Source organism: Cydia pomonella, chromosome 24 (assembly GCF_033807575.1).
Source record: "Cydia pomonella isolate Wapato2018A chromosome 24, ilCydPomo1, whole genome shotgun sequence".
Taxonomy (NCBI): Eukaryota; Metazoa; Arthropoda; class Insecta; order Lepidoptera; family Tortricidae; genus Cydia; species Cydia pomonella.
Window position 1 is genome coordinate 9,823,463 of NC_084726.1, and position 20,966 is coordinate 9,844,428.

Here is a 20,966-nt window from a genome sequence, read left to right on the forward strand (position 1 = left end):
AAATAAAAGCAATTGTTTCACAGAGGGTTACTACGCGGACGGCGGGAATGAATCTGGAGCCGGGCGAGCGGTGCTAGTGGCAGCAGGAGTTGCAGCAGGCTACATGCTACTGGTGCTGGCGCTGATGCTGTACTGTCGGCGTCGTCGGCGTGAGAGGCGTTTGCGTGGTAACACTTAATAAGATGGAATTATGCAAAATTGAACCCTATCACTTTGAAATAAAGGTCAAAAGTTAGGTCCCCAGAGAAAACCAGCGCCACGGATTGCCGCGGCATTATGCTGAGTGGGGATCCTATTTTAGGTCGGTTTGTACGGTCGGTGCCCCCACTTCAGTAGCCATAATAGTTGTATATAAAAGTGGATACTTATGTTAAGGAACCGACTATGTCATGGCGTTAAATAAATGTATTTTTTCTTTCTTTCTTTCAAAATCAGGTGGGAAATATATTCCCTCTGCCTTATAAAGACTTAACTTGCAATGTTTATATGTAGGTTTGTTCGAGTCAAATCTTGCAAGCTAAATCAGACCCATTTCCCATTATTTGATCGAGCTGAAACTTCTCCTACATATATAATTTGGGTGGCAATGCAATATTATGGTACCATCGAGCTGACCTGATGGTGGACACAGGAGGTGGCCATTGGAACTCTGTGATAAAACAACGCAAACTAGTTTAGATTTGTTAGAATTGGTTATCAAAATCAAATGGCGTGTCGAAAGATGGCATTAAATTTCGCTACAAAGTTTTCTTTGACGATACACCTCTATTTCAAATTCTCTTTGTTATTTTCACTTTTCAAAATCGTTGTTATATAATTGTATTTTTTAATCACAGGTGAAAAGATAGAGCTAGAAATGGCGGAAGGACGCGAAAAGTTGGTGGAAGAAGGCGAGGACAAACCCAAGACCAACGGAGCTCCCAACGGGAAACTGCCACACGACAGAGACAGCGGTTCGTAAGAAAATAACTCTGCGAGAGCCGTCATTTTTTTTTATACTACGTCGGTGGCAAACAAGCATACGGCCCGCCTGATGGTAAGCGGTTACCGTAGCTTATGGCCGCCGCCGTTGCCGACCCTAACACCCCGCACCCTCGTTGAGCTCTGGTAACCTTACCCACCAGTAGGAACACAACACTAAATTGGAATTTGCAAGTCTTTTCTATATCTAGGGTATTATACACCGTGTTTTAATTGGATTCCGTTAACTTCGGGGTATGAGTAAAGTACGTTAAAGGAAATTAAATGGCGAGGGTAATTGAAAAAAAAAAAAAAATTTTATTTATTATTTTACAAAAAGTAATGAAATGGGGCATATAGCGTTGTTGTAACAAGGGCATTATATTGAACTCAAACAAACAATTGAAAACTGTGACTTGTTTGGGTCGCAATGTGTAAAATTTAGTTAGACCTATTTTGACGTCGGGATACTCTTTTTAGGGTTCCGTAGCCAAAAGGCATAAAACGGAACCCTTATAGTTTCGCCATGTCCGTCTGTCTGTCTGTCTGTCTGTCTGTCTGTCTGTCTGTCTGTCTGTCTGTCTGTCCGAGGCTTTGCTCCGTGGTCGTTAGTGCTAGAAAGCTGAAATTTGGCATGGATATATAAATCAATAAAGCCGACAAAGTCGTACAATAAAATCTAAAAATTTTTTTTTTTTTTAGGGTACCTCCCCTACACGTAAAGTGGGGGTGAATTTTTTTTTTCGCTTCAACCCTAGAGTGTGGGGTATCGTTGGAAAGGTCTTTCAAAACTAATAAGGGTTTTCACGAAACATTTTTTGATAAAGAGAATATATTCGGAGATAATCGCTCCGAAAGAAAAAAAAATGTGTCCCCCCCCCTCTAACTTTTGAAACATAGGTCCAAAAAATATGAAAAAAATCGTGGAAGTAGAGCTTAAGAAAGACATTAAATGAAAACTTTAGCGGACATGATCAGTTTAGCTGTTTTTGAGTTATCGCAAAAAGTTTTCCCTTCATAGTAAAAAGACTTACTTTAATTAGGTACTGATTATGCAAATTTGCCTATTTGTTTAACTCGGGTGAAAGGTACCGTGTCATCCCTTGGTTAACAATTTACTATACTTTAAGCTCCAGTTTAGCTTATTGGGACGGAAGAGTAACTACGGAACCCTACACTGAGCGTGGCCCGACATGCTCTTGGCCGGTTATTTAAATACTTGGTACAGTTCTTCAATGTTACTCAAAATTAATTGTTTTTGGATGTGAGACCTGGTACCGTCGCTTAATTTGACTGAAACAAAATCTTTTTTACCAGGCAGAATACGGCTAACATCTTCTCGAAGATAGAAACTTCTTACAAGATTTTCTATTTCCACGGGTAGCTTGTTAGTTCCGCTTCGAGGATTAGGAGTTGTTAACACACCATGTTGATCGACCAGATGTTTTGCCTTGTTGGTTTGCCGTCTCGATGCTCCAAATTCTTCTGCCAGTTTGTTAGCGCTCCAAGATTTCGGTGCAATAGTCAGAATTAAAGTTTTTGTAGACGCCGACGTGGATGGATCATTAAACTTTTCCTTTAATTGTTTTAAAATTTCGTAATCGTCTGTGTTATCTGTTTGCGACGATTTATTATTGTGCTTTTCCTCAGGAATAAACAATTCGTCTTTGACAGTCTGGGAACATTCACTTGATGTGACGCTACTCTGTGATAGCACAGGATCTGTACCAATTTCTGGAGGAGTTTCGGTTGAAAGGCGTTTCCTGCAATGTTCACAAACATAAGCAGCTGATGAAACTCTCCATTTTGTAGCTAATCCCATTGAAATTTTCCGAAGATTTTTTGTCTTACGATGAACTGGCAAGTGGAATGGATTGAAACATTGATTACCGTAGTAATTCATAATATAAAAATCACTAAATATACTGGGATGAACACAATAACATGTATCGCAACACAAAATAATATTAACTTAATTAAACGGCACTCAATCATAAAAACGCACTGTTCGCAAAGCGGCATAAGCGTCACTGACATAAATAACCGTTAAAACCAATCAAATGAGTCGTTATAATCTGTCTCACTCTTGTTTTTAACGGCGAGTCCTATGAAGAACTAAGTAATATTTAAAATAGATAAGAGATGGCGTTAGTGGTCACGTTTTAATTAATTGATGTTAGTAAATTTAAATATTCTTTAACTTTAAAATTATTAGAATATTGCACTTGGATGTATATTATTTACATATATTTACTATATTTAATGTTTATGTGATGTGTATTGGAAGATATATCACTATCATACTTGAAAACGCAAACCGCTACGCAACCCAAGGAACCGCCAGTACGGCGCCCTGAGCGGCACCTTTGTACTTATGTTCCAGTGTCTTTGAAACTATTGCGAATCCCATTCTCAAACTTTTCATGTCATTTCTATGAACTACAAGCTACGTTTTAAGATAAAAAAATATTTTTTTTAAAATACCGATCTTAGTCAAAAATTAATATTAAAAATTTACTTCCGGTTTTTTGTATGAAAAAAATAATAAATTTCAAAGTTATTATAACTGTAAAAAATAACAGCTTATATTCTATGAGAAACCTCACAAACCATATTTTTGATTTTATTCGGTAATATCCGAAACAGCTTTTGAAAAATCCAGTCCTCAAATTTCCTTCAATTTTTAAATGCTTCTAAACCGGAAACAGCGTCGAATAAAAAAAAACTAAAAATGTACATCGATTTAGGATGACGAGAAGTATAAATGCTGCAAATTTCAACAAATTCTATGACCTGACATGTTTTTCGCTGCCCGCTTGGCGTGAAATGCCCCACATATCAATGCCATTTCTAACATCGATCGTCCGAGATAATACTGACGTTTAGTAGCAAATGTATTAACTCGAACTAAACACTAATCAATATGTAAACAGACCCTAAGATAAGTGTACACACTCGTTGGGGCTTTATAAGATAAAAATAAGTTAATGATTATCTCCGAAATAGAGTTAATTAGAATAATTCGTCAGTGGGGGGAGACTAGAGCTTTCGGGCGTTCTCGGATCAGTTCAGGCTGCTTAGCCAACGTTAAAATCGTTAACGTTCCGTAGCGTAGCGTAGTGATCTCTCTCTATCACTCTTCCATATTAGTGCGACGGTGACAGATGCGTTTCGTTCGCCACGGAGCGTGAATGATAGGCACGTTGGCTACGCGGGCAGCTCAGCGTTGCTACTAGAAATTATTAGGGTTGGCAAACCTTGACGTTCCTTTGAATGAATGAAAACCTTTATTTCAGGCAACTAGAGGCCCATAGATAAATACCTTAAAACTAACATACATATCATAACAACATATTTTAAAACTAAACACTACAAATCACATTATGGTTGCGATGCATTACGCAACCCCACTGTGTCAGGGAGCCGGCCGCGGAACCGCTGGAACTTGACACCCTTCGTCCAAAACTCCTTGTTGAAGGTCGCTAGACGATCAGTGGGATACAACCACAGATAAGATAACCACATTAATTTTGACAACCCTAAATAGCCGAAAGGCGATAGTTCCATGCATTAGAAAAGGACAACATGATTCGTCCCTGGATCGCTGCCAAACTTCGGTTTTGTAGGAAGTTTCCTTTCTGTACGGAGTACTATTATTTATTCTGTGGTTTCGTTTTTGAATTTGGAACTTTTACTTCTTTAATCAGTTAAAATTACTATGGAAGGTGGAAGTATGTAATGGAATCTCCATGTACTAAAAAGTGTCACTTGAAAAAAAAAACAAATCATAGACAGCGCACTTCACTCCGTCAATAACGCCTAGGTTCTTAGCTACTCTAGCGCTACTCTGGAGAGATTTGGAACTATTATTTATAGCTGACAGCTGGACACTTTTGCAATACGGTTTTGCGGTACGGTGGTTTTTTATGGTACGTCCTTAAACTACGTCCAAAAGAGAGGTATGGGCAATGTGAATGTCATCTCGCCTTGTGTGGTAGGGCACAGCACAGCAGATGTCATTCCAGATCTAGAGCAGAGCCCAACTGGGGAAGTACCTCCACCTTACAGAAAACAGCAGCCAAATAACACTAGATCCTACTCATAGTGTTGTGTTCCTGCGGGTGAGTAAGGTTGCCAGAGCTCAACGAGGGGGGGGCGGGTTTAGGGTCGGCAACGCGCATGTCCTCTCCTCTGGAGTTGCAGGCGTACATAGGTATAGGGTATCTGGGAGTATATAATAAGAAATGCGGCAGTACTTAATTAATACGTGTATTTTCCTAATCACGACCGGGAGACAACTGAGGAGCGAGCTATGCGTCGGGCCTTCCGTAGCCGCGCGGAATGCTGACAAGTCCCTAGCATAGTCGTCCCCCCAAAAAAAAATTTTTACAAAAAAATTGCAAAAATAACCTTAAAGATAATACTAAAGATATCTAATAATCTAATAAAGTTGAAACCCTAGGTCCATGGGGTCCCAGCGCGCACAAGTTTTTTGGAGAAATCGCGAAACGTCTGGTTGACGTAACTGGTGACCGAAGAGCTGGCGGCTTCCTCGCACAACGTATCAGTATTGCGATACAACGAGGAAATGCCGCCAGCATCCTTGGTACAATGCCTCAAGGGCCTATTTTAGATATAAGAGAGAAGAAGAAGAGAAGAGATATAGTTATAGTAATCATCTGTATATATCCATTATGTATATTGTTATTATATTTTTAAATAGTCAAACAATGTGAAAAAACCAATAAATGAATCTAATTTATTTTTAATTTTATTGTGTCTGTTACCACTTATCAATTTTAAATTATATCTGACTGTACTTTTAATTTAAATAAAAATGTGCCTCGTAAACAATACCGCACTGCTCCTACCTGGAATTCAAGAGCGAGCGATAACAGAACACAATGTAACATGATTACTTACGTTTATTAAGTACAATGTTGTAATAAAGTTGACTCTAGAATAGGTACAATGAATTGTAGGTAAGTACTCAATACCAATCTAAAAATAGAATTTCATTGGCTTAAAACTAAAATGATTTTAGCACAATAATTTTGACACTTATACACACAATAATAATCCGCACTGCACTTTAAACCTTTAAAAATATTTGTTGAGGCTGACTTGAAGTGGCCTAACTCCTGAAGTCAACTGATCCTGTGCCAGGACCTGGACTCGTCTGGTGAACCATTTGTTCATCTTCCTTTTGCACCTACTATAAAAGTAGTACAGCAAAAATACCAGTAGAATTATAACAATTACTACTAAAACAATACTAAATAAATTATTCAACTGGATAGCTATCCCGGAAACGTTAATTGATGCTTCTGCCGTCAACGTACTTGATTTATCTGTATTATCCGAATCTTTCTTGCTACCGTAGTTACCCATAATACCACTGCTTACCATCAGGCGGGCCGTATGCTTGTTTGCCACCGACGTAGTATAAAAAAAAAAAGAGATTTCACTCCTTTTAATTCCACACTCCATAATACGTTTTGGAATAAGGCTTTTATAAGGGAATCTGGGAATCTGGAGGCTACAATTAACTGATATGTATTGTTTCAGGTGCCGACACGTCCGAGGTATCGGCGGCTTCTCGCGCGTCCCGCCGCGGGCTCGAGCACCTCGCGGCGCCGCGGAGCCTGCTCACGGAGCAGATCACTCTAGGTACATACAAATAGCTGGAGTTGTAACAATCAATAGGCGAGTCCACACAGAGCGAGCATACACGCGCGCGCCGCCGGCGCGTCTACACTGGCCGTTTTTTGCGCAAGGATATTGCTTCGCGCGTATGTTCGCTGTGTGTGGATCTGCCTAATAGCTAAATAAAACGCATATTATCAACTTTATTGCTGTCGACTACACAAGTCGGCGGTAGCGACCCGGCCTATGAAGCCGATCAATCGGGTTCAAATCCTGGTAATGGCATTTGTTTGTGTGATGAGCACAGACATTTGTTCATGAGTCATGGGTGTTTTCTATGTATTTTAATAGTTATATATGTCGTTGTCTGAGTAGGTACTCAGTACCCGCAACACAAGCCTTATTGAGCTTAATGTGGGACTTAGGTGTGATTTTTAAAACATTAGTTAACATTATCTGCCAGATAAAGATAACACTCTCTTTTTCTTCTTGCTTGTGAAAGAAAGGGAGCGTTATCTGACAGATAATTTATTAAGATGTTTGAAAAATCAGACCTTAGTCAACTTGTGTACTCGTAACAATGTCCTGTAATATATATTTATTGCTGTCTAAGTTAATGCTCATTGTTTCCCATAGTTTTTAAGTCGTTAATTTTTTTAACCAGTTTCAACTCGTATTTTTAGTGTGTCCTTGCATTGTGATATTTACAAAGAATGTAATTTGACTCTCAGGGCGCGGTGAGTTCGGCGAGGTGTCGCTGGCGCGCCTCGACGTGTCGGCGCTGAAGCGCGCGCGCGCGGCGGCCGCCAGCTCGGCGCCGCGGTTGCGCCCCGTGTTGGTAAAGGCCCTAACTTCTAAGGACGAGGTATGTTCATTTTTTATCCACAGTCTCCTCAACTACAATATAGACCATACAAGATTCACGGAATTTCACGAATATTCGCATTCGTTTAAACCAATATTCGCATCATTTTAAACATTCGCATTGATATTCGCATTCGCATCAAATTAAGCGAATGTTTTGCGAATGCGAATGTGCACAGGTCATGTTCTGTCTCGTCGACTCACGTATGGGCAGTGCGCGCAAACTGTTTTCAAGTAATACATTTTGTCCGTTAGACAGCATTTCTCGACACTTTATAACATCCCGTTCTAGTGTTACATATGTATTATGTACTGTTTTTTTCTAATTAGGAATGATAATAACAACTACATATTCTTCTAATTCAGTCTTCTAATGGCTTAACATGGCATACATTTTTCTTATAGGTGGGCGTAAATGCTGTACCGGTTTTCCCTGCCTTTTTTTTTTCAATTTGTCTGTCACATATTTTAAAGCCGTCGGTTCTGTTATAACAAAATCCGCTTACGTCTCGTTTTGTAACTATGTACTACCCACGAATTTTAATTAACCTTATTATATAACTATTACATAAAATACTATTCTTACAGGCGGCTGGGGCAGAATTCCGTCGCCAGCTGGAATTATTCGGTCGCGTCCGGCACGAGGGCGTGGCGCGCCTGTTGGCGCTCTGCAGCGACGCCGACCCGCATCTTATGATACTCGAACACTCTGACTGGGTAACTACATATTATTATAATTTCCATTTAATAGGGTTTAAGAAAAGACATGAAATAATGAGAAACGTTTCGAGGGTACTGGCGCAGTCGGTAGGATTCTGAAGGTATACACACATGAAACTAAATAGCATAGTTAATTTAAAAATATATTTTTTTTTTTAATTTTTTTAACATGTGCATTTAATTTAACATGTCGAAAACTGTGACATATCAATGTCATTTTGAACATCAATCGTCCGAGATAGTACTTTAGTAGCAAATGTATACACTCGTACTAAACACTAATCAATATGTAAACAGGCCCTAAGGCAAGTGTATACGCTCGTAAGGGCCTTATAATAGAATAACGGTGTCTTTGAAATTTACTTAAGCTCAGGAATGCACGCTTCAAAGGTACGGTACGGTGTGTATGTGTAATCCTCGAACACATAAGTTAAGTGGCTATGTTATATCTAGATATTACACTATTGTGGCTAGAAAAGTAGCGGGGTTCGTCTAACAACTCCCAAACTATCTACCAAACCATGGTTTAAACAAAAAATTCAAATAACAACAAAATGAAAGTAATTTTTAGTCAAATATAAGGGCAGAAAATGTTGATATTGCTGGCGCAGTCAGTAGGATCATAGTGTTGTGTGCCTGCCGTTGAGTAAGGTTGCCAGAGCTCAACGAGGGCGTGTTAGGGTCGGCAATGCGGTCGGCGGCATGTTACACCGCTGGAGTTGCAGGTGTCCATAGGCTACGGAGACTGCTTACCATCAGGCGGACCGTTTGCTTGTTTGCCAACGATGTAGTACAAAAAAGATCCTTAAGGTAACTAAACTAATTATGATCCCGGAACACAAGGGCAAGGCACGCTGCGGCCGAGCGGGATGTCGCTATAATACGCGCCTAGCGTTGTCTCGCTCAGACTTCGGAGCGACGTGCAAGCAGTGTGCCATGCCCCATACTGGGTACATCTAGACCTTCTGATTCTATTCTCACTCAGATATGGTATGAAAGAAAAAGACTAACAAAAGAGAAGACTAAACATTTGAATATGCGGTGTACTTACCTACCAAGTCGCAACTCCCTTCGCTCCCTATCGCCTTTTGTTGCGAATTTCCTATTGACCGCACTTGTATCGTAATGTACAACACATATGGTGCTACTTTACCGCACTAGTGCGAAAATGAGCATATTACGTTACTGTGTCGAACATTTAAATGGCCATATGTACTGTAAAACTTTGTACGATACATGTGCGAATACATAATTCGGAACACGTGTCGATTTATCGCCACTCGTTTCGAATTTCCTATTCTTCGCACTTGTATCGTAATATACTATTACAGTTCATATGGTGCTACTTTATCGCACCAGTGCGATAATAAGCACATTACGAGACTATGTCGAAAATTTAAAGGGCCATATTTACTGTAAAACGTTGTACGTTACACGCGCGAATGAGCAATTCGCGTCGATTTAAAACACTCCTTTCGGTCGTGTTTTAATGTATCGCCACTCGTTGCGTCTTCCCTGTTTTTCGCACTATAATTTGGCAGATATAACTGTAATTATGCATCATGAACTTATCATCCCAGGCAACTTTATTTTTCAAACGCTAATCGAAAGTTTATTGATGCTTTTCATTAATGAAGTCACAATGTTGAATACTTACTTGTTTGCACACAGGGTGACCTAAAAACCTTCCTCCAAGCTACCACGGCGGAACAGACAGCCCAGTTCACGGGCGCTGGTGGCGCCAGCGCGGCGCCGCTGTCGCCGCAGCACCAGGCCTTGCTGGCCAGCCAGCTGGCGCACGCGGCCGCCGCGCTGGCCAACCAGCGCCTCACACACAGGTGAGAAAGAGACGAAGGAAAAACTAGCGATATTGAACACTTGAAGGAACTGGCGCAGTCAGCGGGACATGAAGGTGACTCGGTGAGCGCGAGGCACTAGTGCTAGCGCTATCAGTGTTAACTATATGCTGATGTCGGATGTGTCTGGTCGCTAAGAGCACTACTGTTGTCTCACTATGTAAGATTATCATCAACATTATTTTAGCCTCCGTCGCCCACTGCTGAGCATATACACTCCCGGTCAAAAGTATGCAGACAAGGTTAAATTATAATAGAAAAGTGTGATTTTATAAGCGATGTAATTAACACTACTCATTGATTATTTAAAAAAAAAATAATAGAACATTTTAAAAGTAAATTACTAAAATTCTGGCTATGATAATAAAATTGCCAGTTCAACATTGTGTAAGGTAATAAAGGGTACCTACAATTATGTTACTTTTTCCTATTACTTTTTTGTTATCTTTTTGATAATATTTTAGGATGTTTTGATATTTAGCATGCATTTTTAATCTTTTGGGATTGCCTAATGTAAGTTTTAGGTTACAAATATACAACAAAGATAGAAACATGAGATATTAAAGAAAACAACGTTGTTTCAATACTTTTGGCCTTGGGTGTAGGCCTCTCTTCGTGTACGCTACTTATCCCGGTCCTGGGCTAGTCGCATCCAGAAGTGTCCCGCGATTTTTCGAATGTCGTCCACCTTACGAGCCAACGGACGCCAGGCGCTTCTTTCTTTCTTTCCGAAAGCGGCCACCAATCCGTCAACATTTTGGACAACACAACATTATGTAAGATAAGAACCATTAACCTTCCTCCAAGCCACCACAGCAGAACAAGCAGTCCAGTTCACGGGCGCCTTGTTGGCCAGCCAGCTGGCGCACGCGGCCAACACGTTGGCCAACCAGCGACTCACACACAGGTAACATAAGATAACATCTTACAATCACGCCTACAGCGGCTGTAAATAGACAGTGTCATCATTAACTAATTGGCGCAGTCAGTAGGATCGGAAACCTCATTGCCTATCCTGTAGTATGAATTTTATGAAATGACGTTTTCACCACACCAACTGGTAAATGCCCTCTTGGTTGTTCAAAAACGAATGAAAAAGTTGCATTTTATCCACATGTGGAGCAAAGTAATCAGATGCAAATTTTGAGTTGGTTCCTTATGTTAGCTGGTAGAATGGACTTTTAAATGATCATTTTGAATGATAATTTTTTATCGCTTTCAATATGAATTTGATTTGGTTTGACTATTTGGTATGAAATTTCATAGTTAGAAATTTTTCTCGCATTGGTGTGGTCAACATTTTTGTATTTCCCACGGAGACAAAGTTTGTTTAACCCTCGTGCCTTGAAACCCTCGCAACGCTCAGGATTCCACTTCACGAATCATTCAATTTTGGGATATTTCGCTTGCTCGGATATCAATATTAGCATGAGCGGTTAAACAACAACTTTGGCCCCTTGTAAAACAAATAACTATTTCGCTCTTGGACCCTAATCTGTTAAACAAACGGTTATATATGGTTATTACATATGGTTTCCTTTATGCAGCGACTACTTCTGCTACTGCTAAAAAGTCCAGAGGTAAACGGGGATAATAAACCGTTTAAAAATCAATTTTACCATCCTATTTAGATGGTTCATATTCATGAAATAACCCCCTTGTTGTCTCCAAAAAAATGCTCTGTTGTTTTTGCCACCCGAGAGGCTGATTGGGTATTGTCACGATTGATGCTTTTTAAAAACATTGATGCTTTAACACGTGCCATTAAGATGGTTGCTGACCGCTTCGCATACAAGAAACAAAGGGTTTTGTTTAACAAATTAAAGCCCGACCTAAACAATCATTTCATAAAACTCATACCATAATAATCTTTTCAACACATTTGCTCAAAACGGCGTTTTTATTCCACCGATTTTTGGCTTATAATCCTAGATATTAGTGAAAGTTTCTTATTTCTTCGCAAGTGTGTTGAAAAACGTCGTATGAAACGCGTGTGCTATGGTCATTACACACATCGGCTTTCTTATTGCGCGCTCGCTTGCAGCTCACGCGCACAATATCGCCTCGTGTGTAATGACCAACTTAGCAAACTTGTATCATAATGTACTATTATTTTTCCTCGGTACAGAGACATCGCGGCCCGCAACTGCACCATCTCGTCGGCGCTGCGCCTGAAGCTCAGCATGGCCGCCCTGTCCCGCGGCCCCGACACCGCGCACTACTACAAGCGCCACGACCAGGTACATGTTCATGTACTGCAGGGCTGCCCTGTTCGCTATGTGCACGACTGTCTCGCAACCTAGCGTCCGCAAGTCTAGGGGAAAACGTCACTTCACTACATCTTAAAAAACTGCTCCAAAACTAAAAACTACTGAACGGATTTTCATACGATTTTCATCTATCAATAGAGTGATTTTTGAGGAAGGCTTCAAAATTCAAAATTCAGCTGGCTAGGAGCTTTATTCGAAAACGCTGCCTAATCCGTTTGAGCTATAAGAACACAATGTATGGTGGGTTGTTTCTCATTCATAGGCCTACAAAAAAGTCCGCGACGTTAAATGTCTATCTTTTAATAGTATTTTATGTAACAGTTGTATAAGAAGGGTCAAAAAAGGCGAGTGGCGTGAGTTACAATGTGAGCCGGAGCTGAAGGTGTAGGCGAACATTGTAAAGGAATACGCCACGAGCATTTTTTGACCTACTTATACAACGTTGCATACAATATTTTTCTCAATTTTGACCACCGTAGCCCACGGAGACTAACAAGCAACGCTAAGCGGTCTTCGTAGTCTATGGGTGTTGCTATATTACGGGTGTCACATGCGTGTTTCTGACTTATGAAGTAATTATTTTTACTATGCAACCAAATGAATATTTTGTAAGTTGGCAGCAATGCACTTAGTTTAAAACTGATTTCGTTTTGGTTTTGTTTGGTTGGTAGCCATTAATCGCAGTAACGTTATAGCGATTAAAAGCACAAGAGCTTTTATGAGGAATAGACAATATAGACTTTTCTTGAAACCTTTTATGTATGTTCTTATATTCGTGTTAATGAATGCATAAATGACAGATAACAGTAGAGGAGTAGGAAAAGATAACTTACTATACCCATTCTTAACTTCTAGAAAAAGATCACGTAATATGTGGCATTTGCAAAGCTATTTATATGAATACATTATTAACAATTATCAAATTAAATACGTTAGTTATATTAAGCATTTCATACAGATTACAATGGTCCCTTACACCATACACTTTAAATGAATATTTCAGGAGAAATCGTAAATTAAAGTTTAATTTCGAGCCATATAACTTGTACGAAATGTTAAAGAGGCTATCCGCAGTTAGTTCTAATTTTTACCACCTTATGCGCTGGGATCGCTTTACACGCCCCCACCATGCACTTCGCACGGTCCCAATTCCCTGAAATTGGAGCTGCAGGCTACTGTCCCTGCGGCATTCCCATACCAATCTCCTCAAATCTTCTTGTTTTCCTGCAGAACATAAGGACATCCTTTAGTTCGTTTTCTCTTAGTAAATCTTTACCTAATGTATTATATCACAATGTCGCGTACATGATACATCCTGTTAGTACTTATCGACACATGACCAGGTACTTATCCTAGTTCTTCCAGGTACTTATCGTAGTTAGTTATTACTAGTTATTTGTGCTAATAAGCTTTGGTTTTATATCCGTGTTAAACATTGAAAGTGAGCTGTTTCTTACAGGTGATCCCGCTGCGCTGGTTGCCGGCCGAGGCGGCTCTGGAAGGCGAGTACTCCGCCAAGTCCGACGCGTACATGTTCGCGGCCACAGTATGGGAGGTTAGTAACGCTGCTCGACGAGAGGTGGCGGTAGGTGTCACAAGTGTTGCCAGACGAAAGTGTATATTGCTCAGCAATTTACAATTAATATTACAAGCGGAAGGAGTTGAAAATAGAGTTATAATCTTTTTCCTCGCGTTGTCCCTGAATTTTGCCACGGCTCATGGGAGCCTGGGGTCCGCTTGACAGCTAATCCCAAGATTTGGCGTAGGCACTAGTTTTTACGAAAGCGACTGCCTTCTGACCTTCCAACCCAAAGGGTAAACTAGGCCTTGTTGGGATTAGTCCGGTTTCCTCACGATGTTTTCCTTCACCGAAAAGCTACTGGTAAATATCAAATGATATTTCGTACATAAATTCCGAAAAACTCATTGATACGAGCCGGGGTTTGAACCCGCGATATCTAGTGTCAAGCAGCAGTAACACGCATGTCAAAGACATTGGCGGTCTAGTCTATGTCTAAGCTAACTTCGTCCCAATTTTGACGTGACAAAGTATATATGTGCCATTACAAACGTCATATTTTCATACGAATATGTGTTACTTCCGCATCTTTTCTCTCCAAAGTATATGCAGTTATCTTGTTTCGATTCCAGAAACGACGAAATTAAAATGAAGTACTTTTTAATTCCTCTTCTTTCTTCGGTATTAATGCCACCAATTTTTAGATTTTACTAAGAGTGGTATTCCACCTGTCCAATTTCTTGGTTCAATGTCATTGCGTCTCACTCACTCATTAAGCAAAATGTGAGACGCAAATATACATTGAGCCAAGAAATTGGACAGGTGGGATACCATCCTAAGAAATAATGTTTTTAAATAGAACTATTTGTATTTCAGATTTACACTAAAGCAGAGCTTCCATTTGCGAAGCTGAACGACAGCTCAGTGCTGGAGCGACTCAAGAACGGCACCCTCGAATGGACGGTCCCGGCTTCAATGCCTGAAGCGCTCGCCGACTTATTGGTGAGCAAAATATTTACCGGTCGAACAGGAAATTCGATGCTAAATTTTGATAGTATTTTTTTCTCGAACGACGGGTAAAGCGAGCAAAGCGTCTCCGTTTGAGTTTGGGCAATTATTATGTGAATATATTTGTAGCATGTAGATGTGTGTTTGGGAGTTAGCTCCCAAATACTAAAATTGTATTGAAAAAATGTTTTTATTTTATTTATTAAACTTTACACACAAGTTATGCAACTTTCGTAATTGTTCCTCTTGAATTTTTGTATTATTATTGTTATTTTATCTTATCTTAACAATTGAATAGACTCAGAGTCAAAATGGACTCAAACAAAAATGCTTTTGGCTATTACCTACATCTCTCACATTTCTTCACTAATTCTCGTGATATTTTATGAGCAGGTTTGGTAATTATATGGAATTTAATTTGATTATCGATTAAGTTTTTAGGAAATTATCATAATACCGGTTCAATTGTAAAATTCAATTGTTCAATTGTACTCGTACTATAAAACTTACGCTAAAATTCTACCAGTCAGTAACCTAATAGTACAGTCAGCGTCAAATACTTTGTAGCAGTCAAAGTGGCCAAATAGTTCGGTACACTATACTAAATATATGGTGTACCGAACTATTTGGCTACTTTGGTTGCTACAAATTATTTGACGCTGACTGTACATTACGAATAGTGGTAAATAGTTTGGTATTTTATATAATGAAAATACTGTCTAATGTTTTCTCTAAATTTACTTTTTTTATAACTCTTTTTTGACAACCTGTCTGGCCTAGTGGGTAGTGATCTGCCTATGAAGCCGATGGTCCATGGTTCAAATCCTGGTTAGGGCATTTGTTTGTGTGATGAGCACGGATGTTTGTTCCTGAGTCATGGGTGTTTTCGATGTGTTTAAATATTATGTATATCGTTGTCTAAGTACCTACAACACAAGCCTCATTGAGCTTAATGTGGGACTTAGTCAATTTGTATAATAATATTTATTTATAACTTTCAGAAACGGTGTTGGAGCAACTCCCCATCAGAGCGCCCGCAGTTCGAAGCCATCTGTACGGAGGTAGACGCTGTATTGCAAGCGGTCACATCCGCCGAAACTCCGCAGGAAGACAATCCTTAAGCACATCATTTTAAGGTTCAAATTCCAACATTAGTTCCAGACATTTATGCCTTTAAAAAAATCAAGCGGTCACGTTCGACGAAGATTCCACAGGAAAACAACTCTTAAACGCATGCTTTACGGTTCAGTTTCCAACACTAGTTTCAGGAGTTTATGCCTTATTAAAAACGGTAAATTTTGTCTTAGCGCTAGAGAAAATCAACCCTTTAAGAGGGAAGAATATCTTTGCGATCCTAACGAAATAACGGTAATTTTTCTATGAAATTCCATTTCGGGAGAAAACGTTTTCCACTAACTAAATCTTAACAAATCACTTTGATTTTGATGTCGATCGCTTCAGCATAATATATTCTAGGTTTATAGGTTACGCTTTTTACATTTTTTTTGTATTGCAAATTTCGTAATGTAAAGATAACCTATAAACCCAATTTTTCATTGTGTCAATAACATTCTAAATAATATTTAGAAGTGGAAAAACATTTTCTCTTTTTGTATCCACGACTACATGCTATATACTTCTCTCTTAACTCATTCCTTTGAGAAATCGCTAGTTAATATGAAGATGCATATGCATCGGAAAGCTGAAAGTATGTGCATATTCATACTAACGAGCGATTTCTTGTATATGCATAAAATGCAGTTCGATGCTGATCTATATGTAAGTCCACCCTTAGGGTTCCGTTTCCAACATTTGTCCCTGGCGGTAATATTACAAGCGGTTAAATCAGACGTAGCTTCACGGGAAAACAACCTTTAAATACAGTACCTTATGGTTCACTTTGTAACTTTTATTGTAGGCTTTAATGCCTTTAATCAATATTACAAGTGGCTATTGTCCTTTTGAAATAATTATAAGGCTGGATCTCAAAACCGTTGAAATTGCTATTGGTAATATCAAATACTATAAATCGTGTCATTGACGAAGACGCGTGCCTTGACTCGTATAGTCATGTTATAAAAGGTAAGATTTGACAAATCTGCGCGTCAACGTGGATGACACGAACTATAATACGAGTTATCAAAATTACAGCTAAATCATATTCCTAATATGATTGAAATGTCATTTAACATTATAAACGTTGATATGTGGATAATGTACACACATTTTTGTTACTGAAATTTAACCTAGCGAGTAACTTAGGCGTTTTAGAATTTTAAAACAATTTTTTCTGATGCTATTTTATGTAAACATTCAGTAAAGTATAATAGGTACATAAGAAGTTTCTCAAATTATCGAAAAACGATCATATTTGAAGTATTAAGCGTAGCTTTAGTAAATATTTATGTCATTTTGATGCATTTACATTTATTAATACCGATTTTTTATTTCGGAGTAAATTAAGTCATATGTGACCCCGGTCGGCAAAACGTCTCACTTTGTCGCTTGCCATTAGGACTCCTTGTCAGGTTATTCGTATAAAGATACAAAGGTCCATATTGGGTTGCATAAAAGTTTAAGTCATATCTTTGATACGCATAACAACTTGTGTCTTAATCATCATTGCGCATACAAATGAAAAATCATATTATATGTGTCATACATTTTTAGATATAATATTTGATGACATAGCAGTTGTCATATATTTTTTGTGCATACCTAACGAACGTAACCTAAAATTTTATGCGAATAAAATTTATGACTAAAAATTATGACATAACTAATTTATGACAAAAACCCAGTTATGCGTAGGAATAATTCTGACTAAAGATTTTTATGACTCCCAATTGTATGCATAAAGTGTTATGACAATTAAAAATATGACATAAGTTGTTATGCGACCAGAGGAAGTCCTAAGATACAAGCAAATCTCGTCCTTATGGCAAGCGCCAAAGCGGGACGTATTGCCGGCCGCTGTCACATATTATAATTAGATATAAGTAGTTTTAAGAGAACGAAAGCTAAACGATACTGCCATAATGTAAATAATGATATTAGAGTTAAGACTGATAGCCATATTAGATATTATTAAGGTTTAAAGAAATTTGACATTTTTGCAGATAAAGGAAGGACGCCAAGTGCGAAGAATTTCGCTCATTGACCCGCCATTTTCTATCTCTATCGCGCGCGCATAATTGTATTGCTGTTCTCCTCGCACAGTGGCTTTAACCGCCGGCATCATGGGCGGGCAATATAATTACGCGCGTGCGAAAGAGATAAGTACAGACGGCTCGATGTACGAAATGTAGCAGCTCTTGGAGCTGATGCATGTATATCGTAGCACTTGTGTTTATTTTACACTTTTTAAAGTTCTAAAATGTGTATCTAGTCTATTTTTGGAAGAGTTCACCGACGGTGCACTAGCAACAGTTTCTGGTAGAGAGTTTCATACATTTACTACACGATTTGGCAAGAAGTATTTCCTAGGGTTGCTAGCATACGGAGGTTTGATTAGTTTTTTAGTCTCAACCTTACATTCTGGCTTGATATGTGTAGGTTTTAAATATTTGGAACATTGTAGTGTCCAGACAAGATTTTGTATGTCTCAATAAGATTCTTCGTGGCTGGCGTCCTTACTTTAATATTGCCATAGATATATGAAATGACAAACTTTAGGCAGCTAAACACGGCCCAAATCATAAAACAAAGAAATACCAAGACTCGCCAACTACTTCAAAATAATAGAACACCGCAAAACAAATGACACCTTAAACATTGTTGGTACAATATTTATGGAAGGTGGAGGTAAGGAATGGAATCTCTATGTACCAAGTGTCATCAAAAAACGTTAAATACGTGGCGCTACAATACCTAGAATACTTGAAAAAAATTCATATACAGCGCACTTCACTTCGTCAATAACGTCTAGGTTCTTAGCTACTCTAGCGCTACTCTGGAGAGATTTGGAACGATTATTTATAGCTGACAGCTGGACACTTTTGCAATAGTTCTACCATAGGAGATTTCACTCCTTTTAATTCCACACTCCACACAATATTTTTGTTATTTGTCTATAATGTAGAGCATTGTAATGTGCTTGAAATACTAAGTGAGGCCGTCAGTTGCCAAACATTTTGATCGTCCGAAATTAATGTAATTTGCACGTCCTAATCACTATAGTACTTAAGCATTTATATTTAGATATGTATTTAAGAAAAACTGTATAGAATTTTACTACAAATACGAGTTGGCTCTAAAAGTCTAAATTAAGCAACTTTTACTTAGTATTGTTTCAGATGTAATATAAATTTATATGGGTACTTTTCCTAATTTGAAGGCCTAGACTTGGAATAAAATGCAGGCTGTTTATTTAGTCACCTGAAATAATGTACGGTGTAAATATATAGGTCATACTGAGCAACTTTTACTATGGGACCAACCCCGAAATCGCGAAACGAAAATTGTCTGTTTCATACATTTTGGCTGGTCTGATGTTGTTGGCACGTGGGCGGAGGTCGGTGGATCTTCGGGGATAAACAACGTGTGCTTCTTATGGAATATATTGGAAAAGTGAGATGAGTACGTCAAATTTGCTAGTTTAATTTTATTTTATTTTATTACAGCGCCACCTATGGACTGTCTATGGAACTACGTACTCTTATTGGAAGCGTATAATATCGATTATCGATAAGCCATCTAGGGTTCGACAAAGTATACAAAAGGTCAGATAGATGGCGCTGTTAGCTGCGCGTGTTAACAGACAGAAGTGTATGCGAGAGTAAATTTTTTTTAGTGATTACGACTTTGGTCCCACAGTAAAAGTTGCTCAATAGGACCTATACGAGTATATTCCCCCGTAAATTATTGCAGGTGACTAAAAAACTAACCTGTATCAGAAATTATTTTATTCTACCATCAGGGCTTACAATATAACTAGTATGAATATAAATAATACATGGATGACGTAAATATAATATTATAAGTTTGTCTAGTTATACTGATTTTATACAAATTTAAATAAAAATACAGATTAAATTCTAAAATATGTCAATATAAAGTACCCTTGTTTCTGCAGCTATTTATATTTTAATTACTAGTGTACTATATTAGCAATTAGTATTTAAATTTTGGTCTCAAAAACATTTTTTTACTTGACTTTTATATAGCAACTGTACAGTCCGATAGTAAAAAGAAATTAAACAAAGCGAATATGAAATATTTTATACGAGACAACACTTTCATGTAGAATGTGTGTCAAAACAAACACACGTGCATTTACATCAAATAGATCAAAGTCCAAAGGTATGGCGACATCGATTCGAGCGATGGCGTCACTTATTGATATTTAACAAATATAACATATCACTGATAGAATAAGGATCAAAGACAACTGGCGCTCTAAAAGTTTTAATCATGTGTCTAAAGATGGCAGTAAATGTCCTGTGGCTACTTATATAATCCACCTCTATTTCAGATTCTCTTTGTGGGAATGCAGCGCAATAGATGTTTGTTGCGTACTTACTTACACTCAGTGCCGTCCTCGCAATTTTTCTACTTTTTATTGTCAGACTGTACTGTACTATATATAGTATTATATTATTATTAGTGTGTATTTGTATTGTATTGTGTTTCTTGTACATTGCCAAGATACCAGACGACGCATTTATAGGTAAATAAGTTTATAGTCTATATGTACAGTTAGAATTCTTTTTTCTAGACTGAATTGGGCCTATAGAATAATTCAAACTGACTGCTGGCTGACACTTAGGTTATAGACCTAGTACTAGTCCCTTCCGTAATGTAAAATTTTGAAAGTTCATTTTTACATAATTCTATAAGATTCATTTTTGTGGCGATAGTACACTAAAAAGCCGTTTGTGCATTTATTTATACAGTACCAAAATACCTTCCTGGTTTAGTTGAAAAAGAATCTAAGCCCTATAATTAACCTATAATTCCTATAGCATCTATACCTTAAGGAAAATCAAACAAACTGCTCCTAAGGGATTTGCCACACTGGATGCGTTCTGCGGTCCGGTCATTACATACATTTCAATTTGACCTGACCTGACTGCAGACCGCAGAACGCATCCAGCGTGGCAAATCCTTAATTGGCCCAGAGAC

General features: G+C 38.4%; 1 protein-coding gene across 1 annotated transcript in view; it reads left to right on the top strand.

Moving 5' to 3' along the window:
• Positions 1–17,340, top strand: part of LOC133530949 (tyrosine-protein kinase-like otk) — a 71,067-nt gene extending 53,727 nt beyond the window's left edge. The window contains exons 9-18 of the mRNA XM_061869006.1: positions 24–167; positions 837–953; positions 6,529–6,630; positions 7,338–7,471; positions 8,059–8,187; positions 9,862–10,028; positions 12,175–12,286; positions 13,776–13,871; positions 14,712–14,837; positions 15,845–17,340. Coding sequence (XP_061724990.1) covers positions 24–167; positions 837–953; positions 6,529–6,630; positions 7,338–7,471; positions 8,059–8,187; positions 9,862–10,028; positions 12,175–12,286; positions 13,776–13,871; positions 14,712–14,837; positions 15,845–15,964 — 1,247 coding nt within the window. The 3' untranslated portion in view covers positions 15,965–17,340. The remainder of the gene's footprint in view (positions 1–23; positions 168–836; positions 954–6,528; positions 6,631–7,337; positions 7,472–8,058; positions 8,188–9,861; positions 10,029–12,174; positions 12,287–13,775; positions 13,872–14,711; positions 14,838–15,844) is intronic.
• The last annotated feature ends 3,626 nt before the right edge of the window (positions 17,341–20,966 follow it).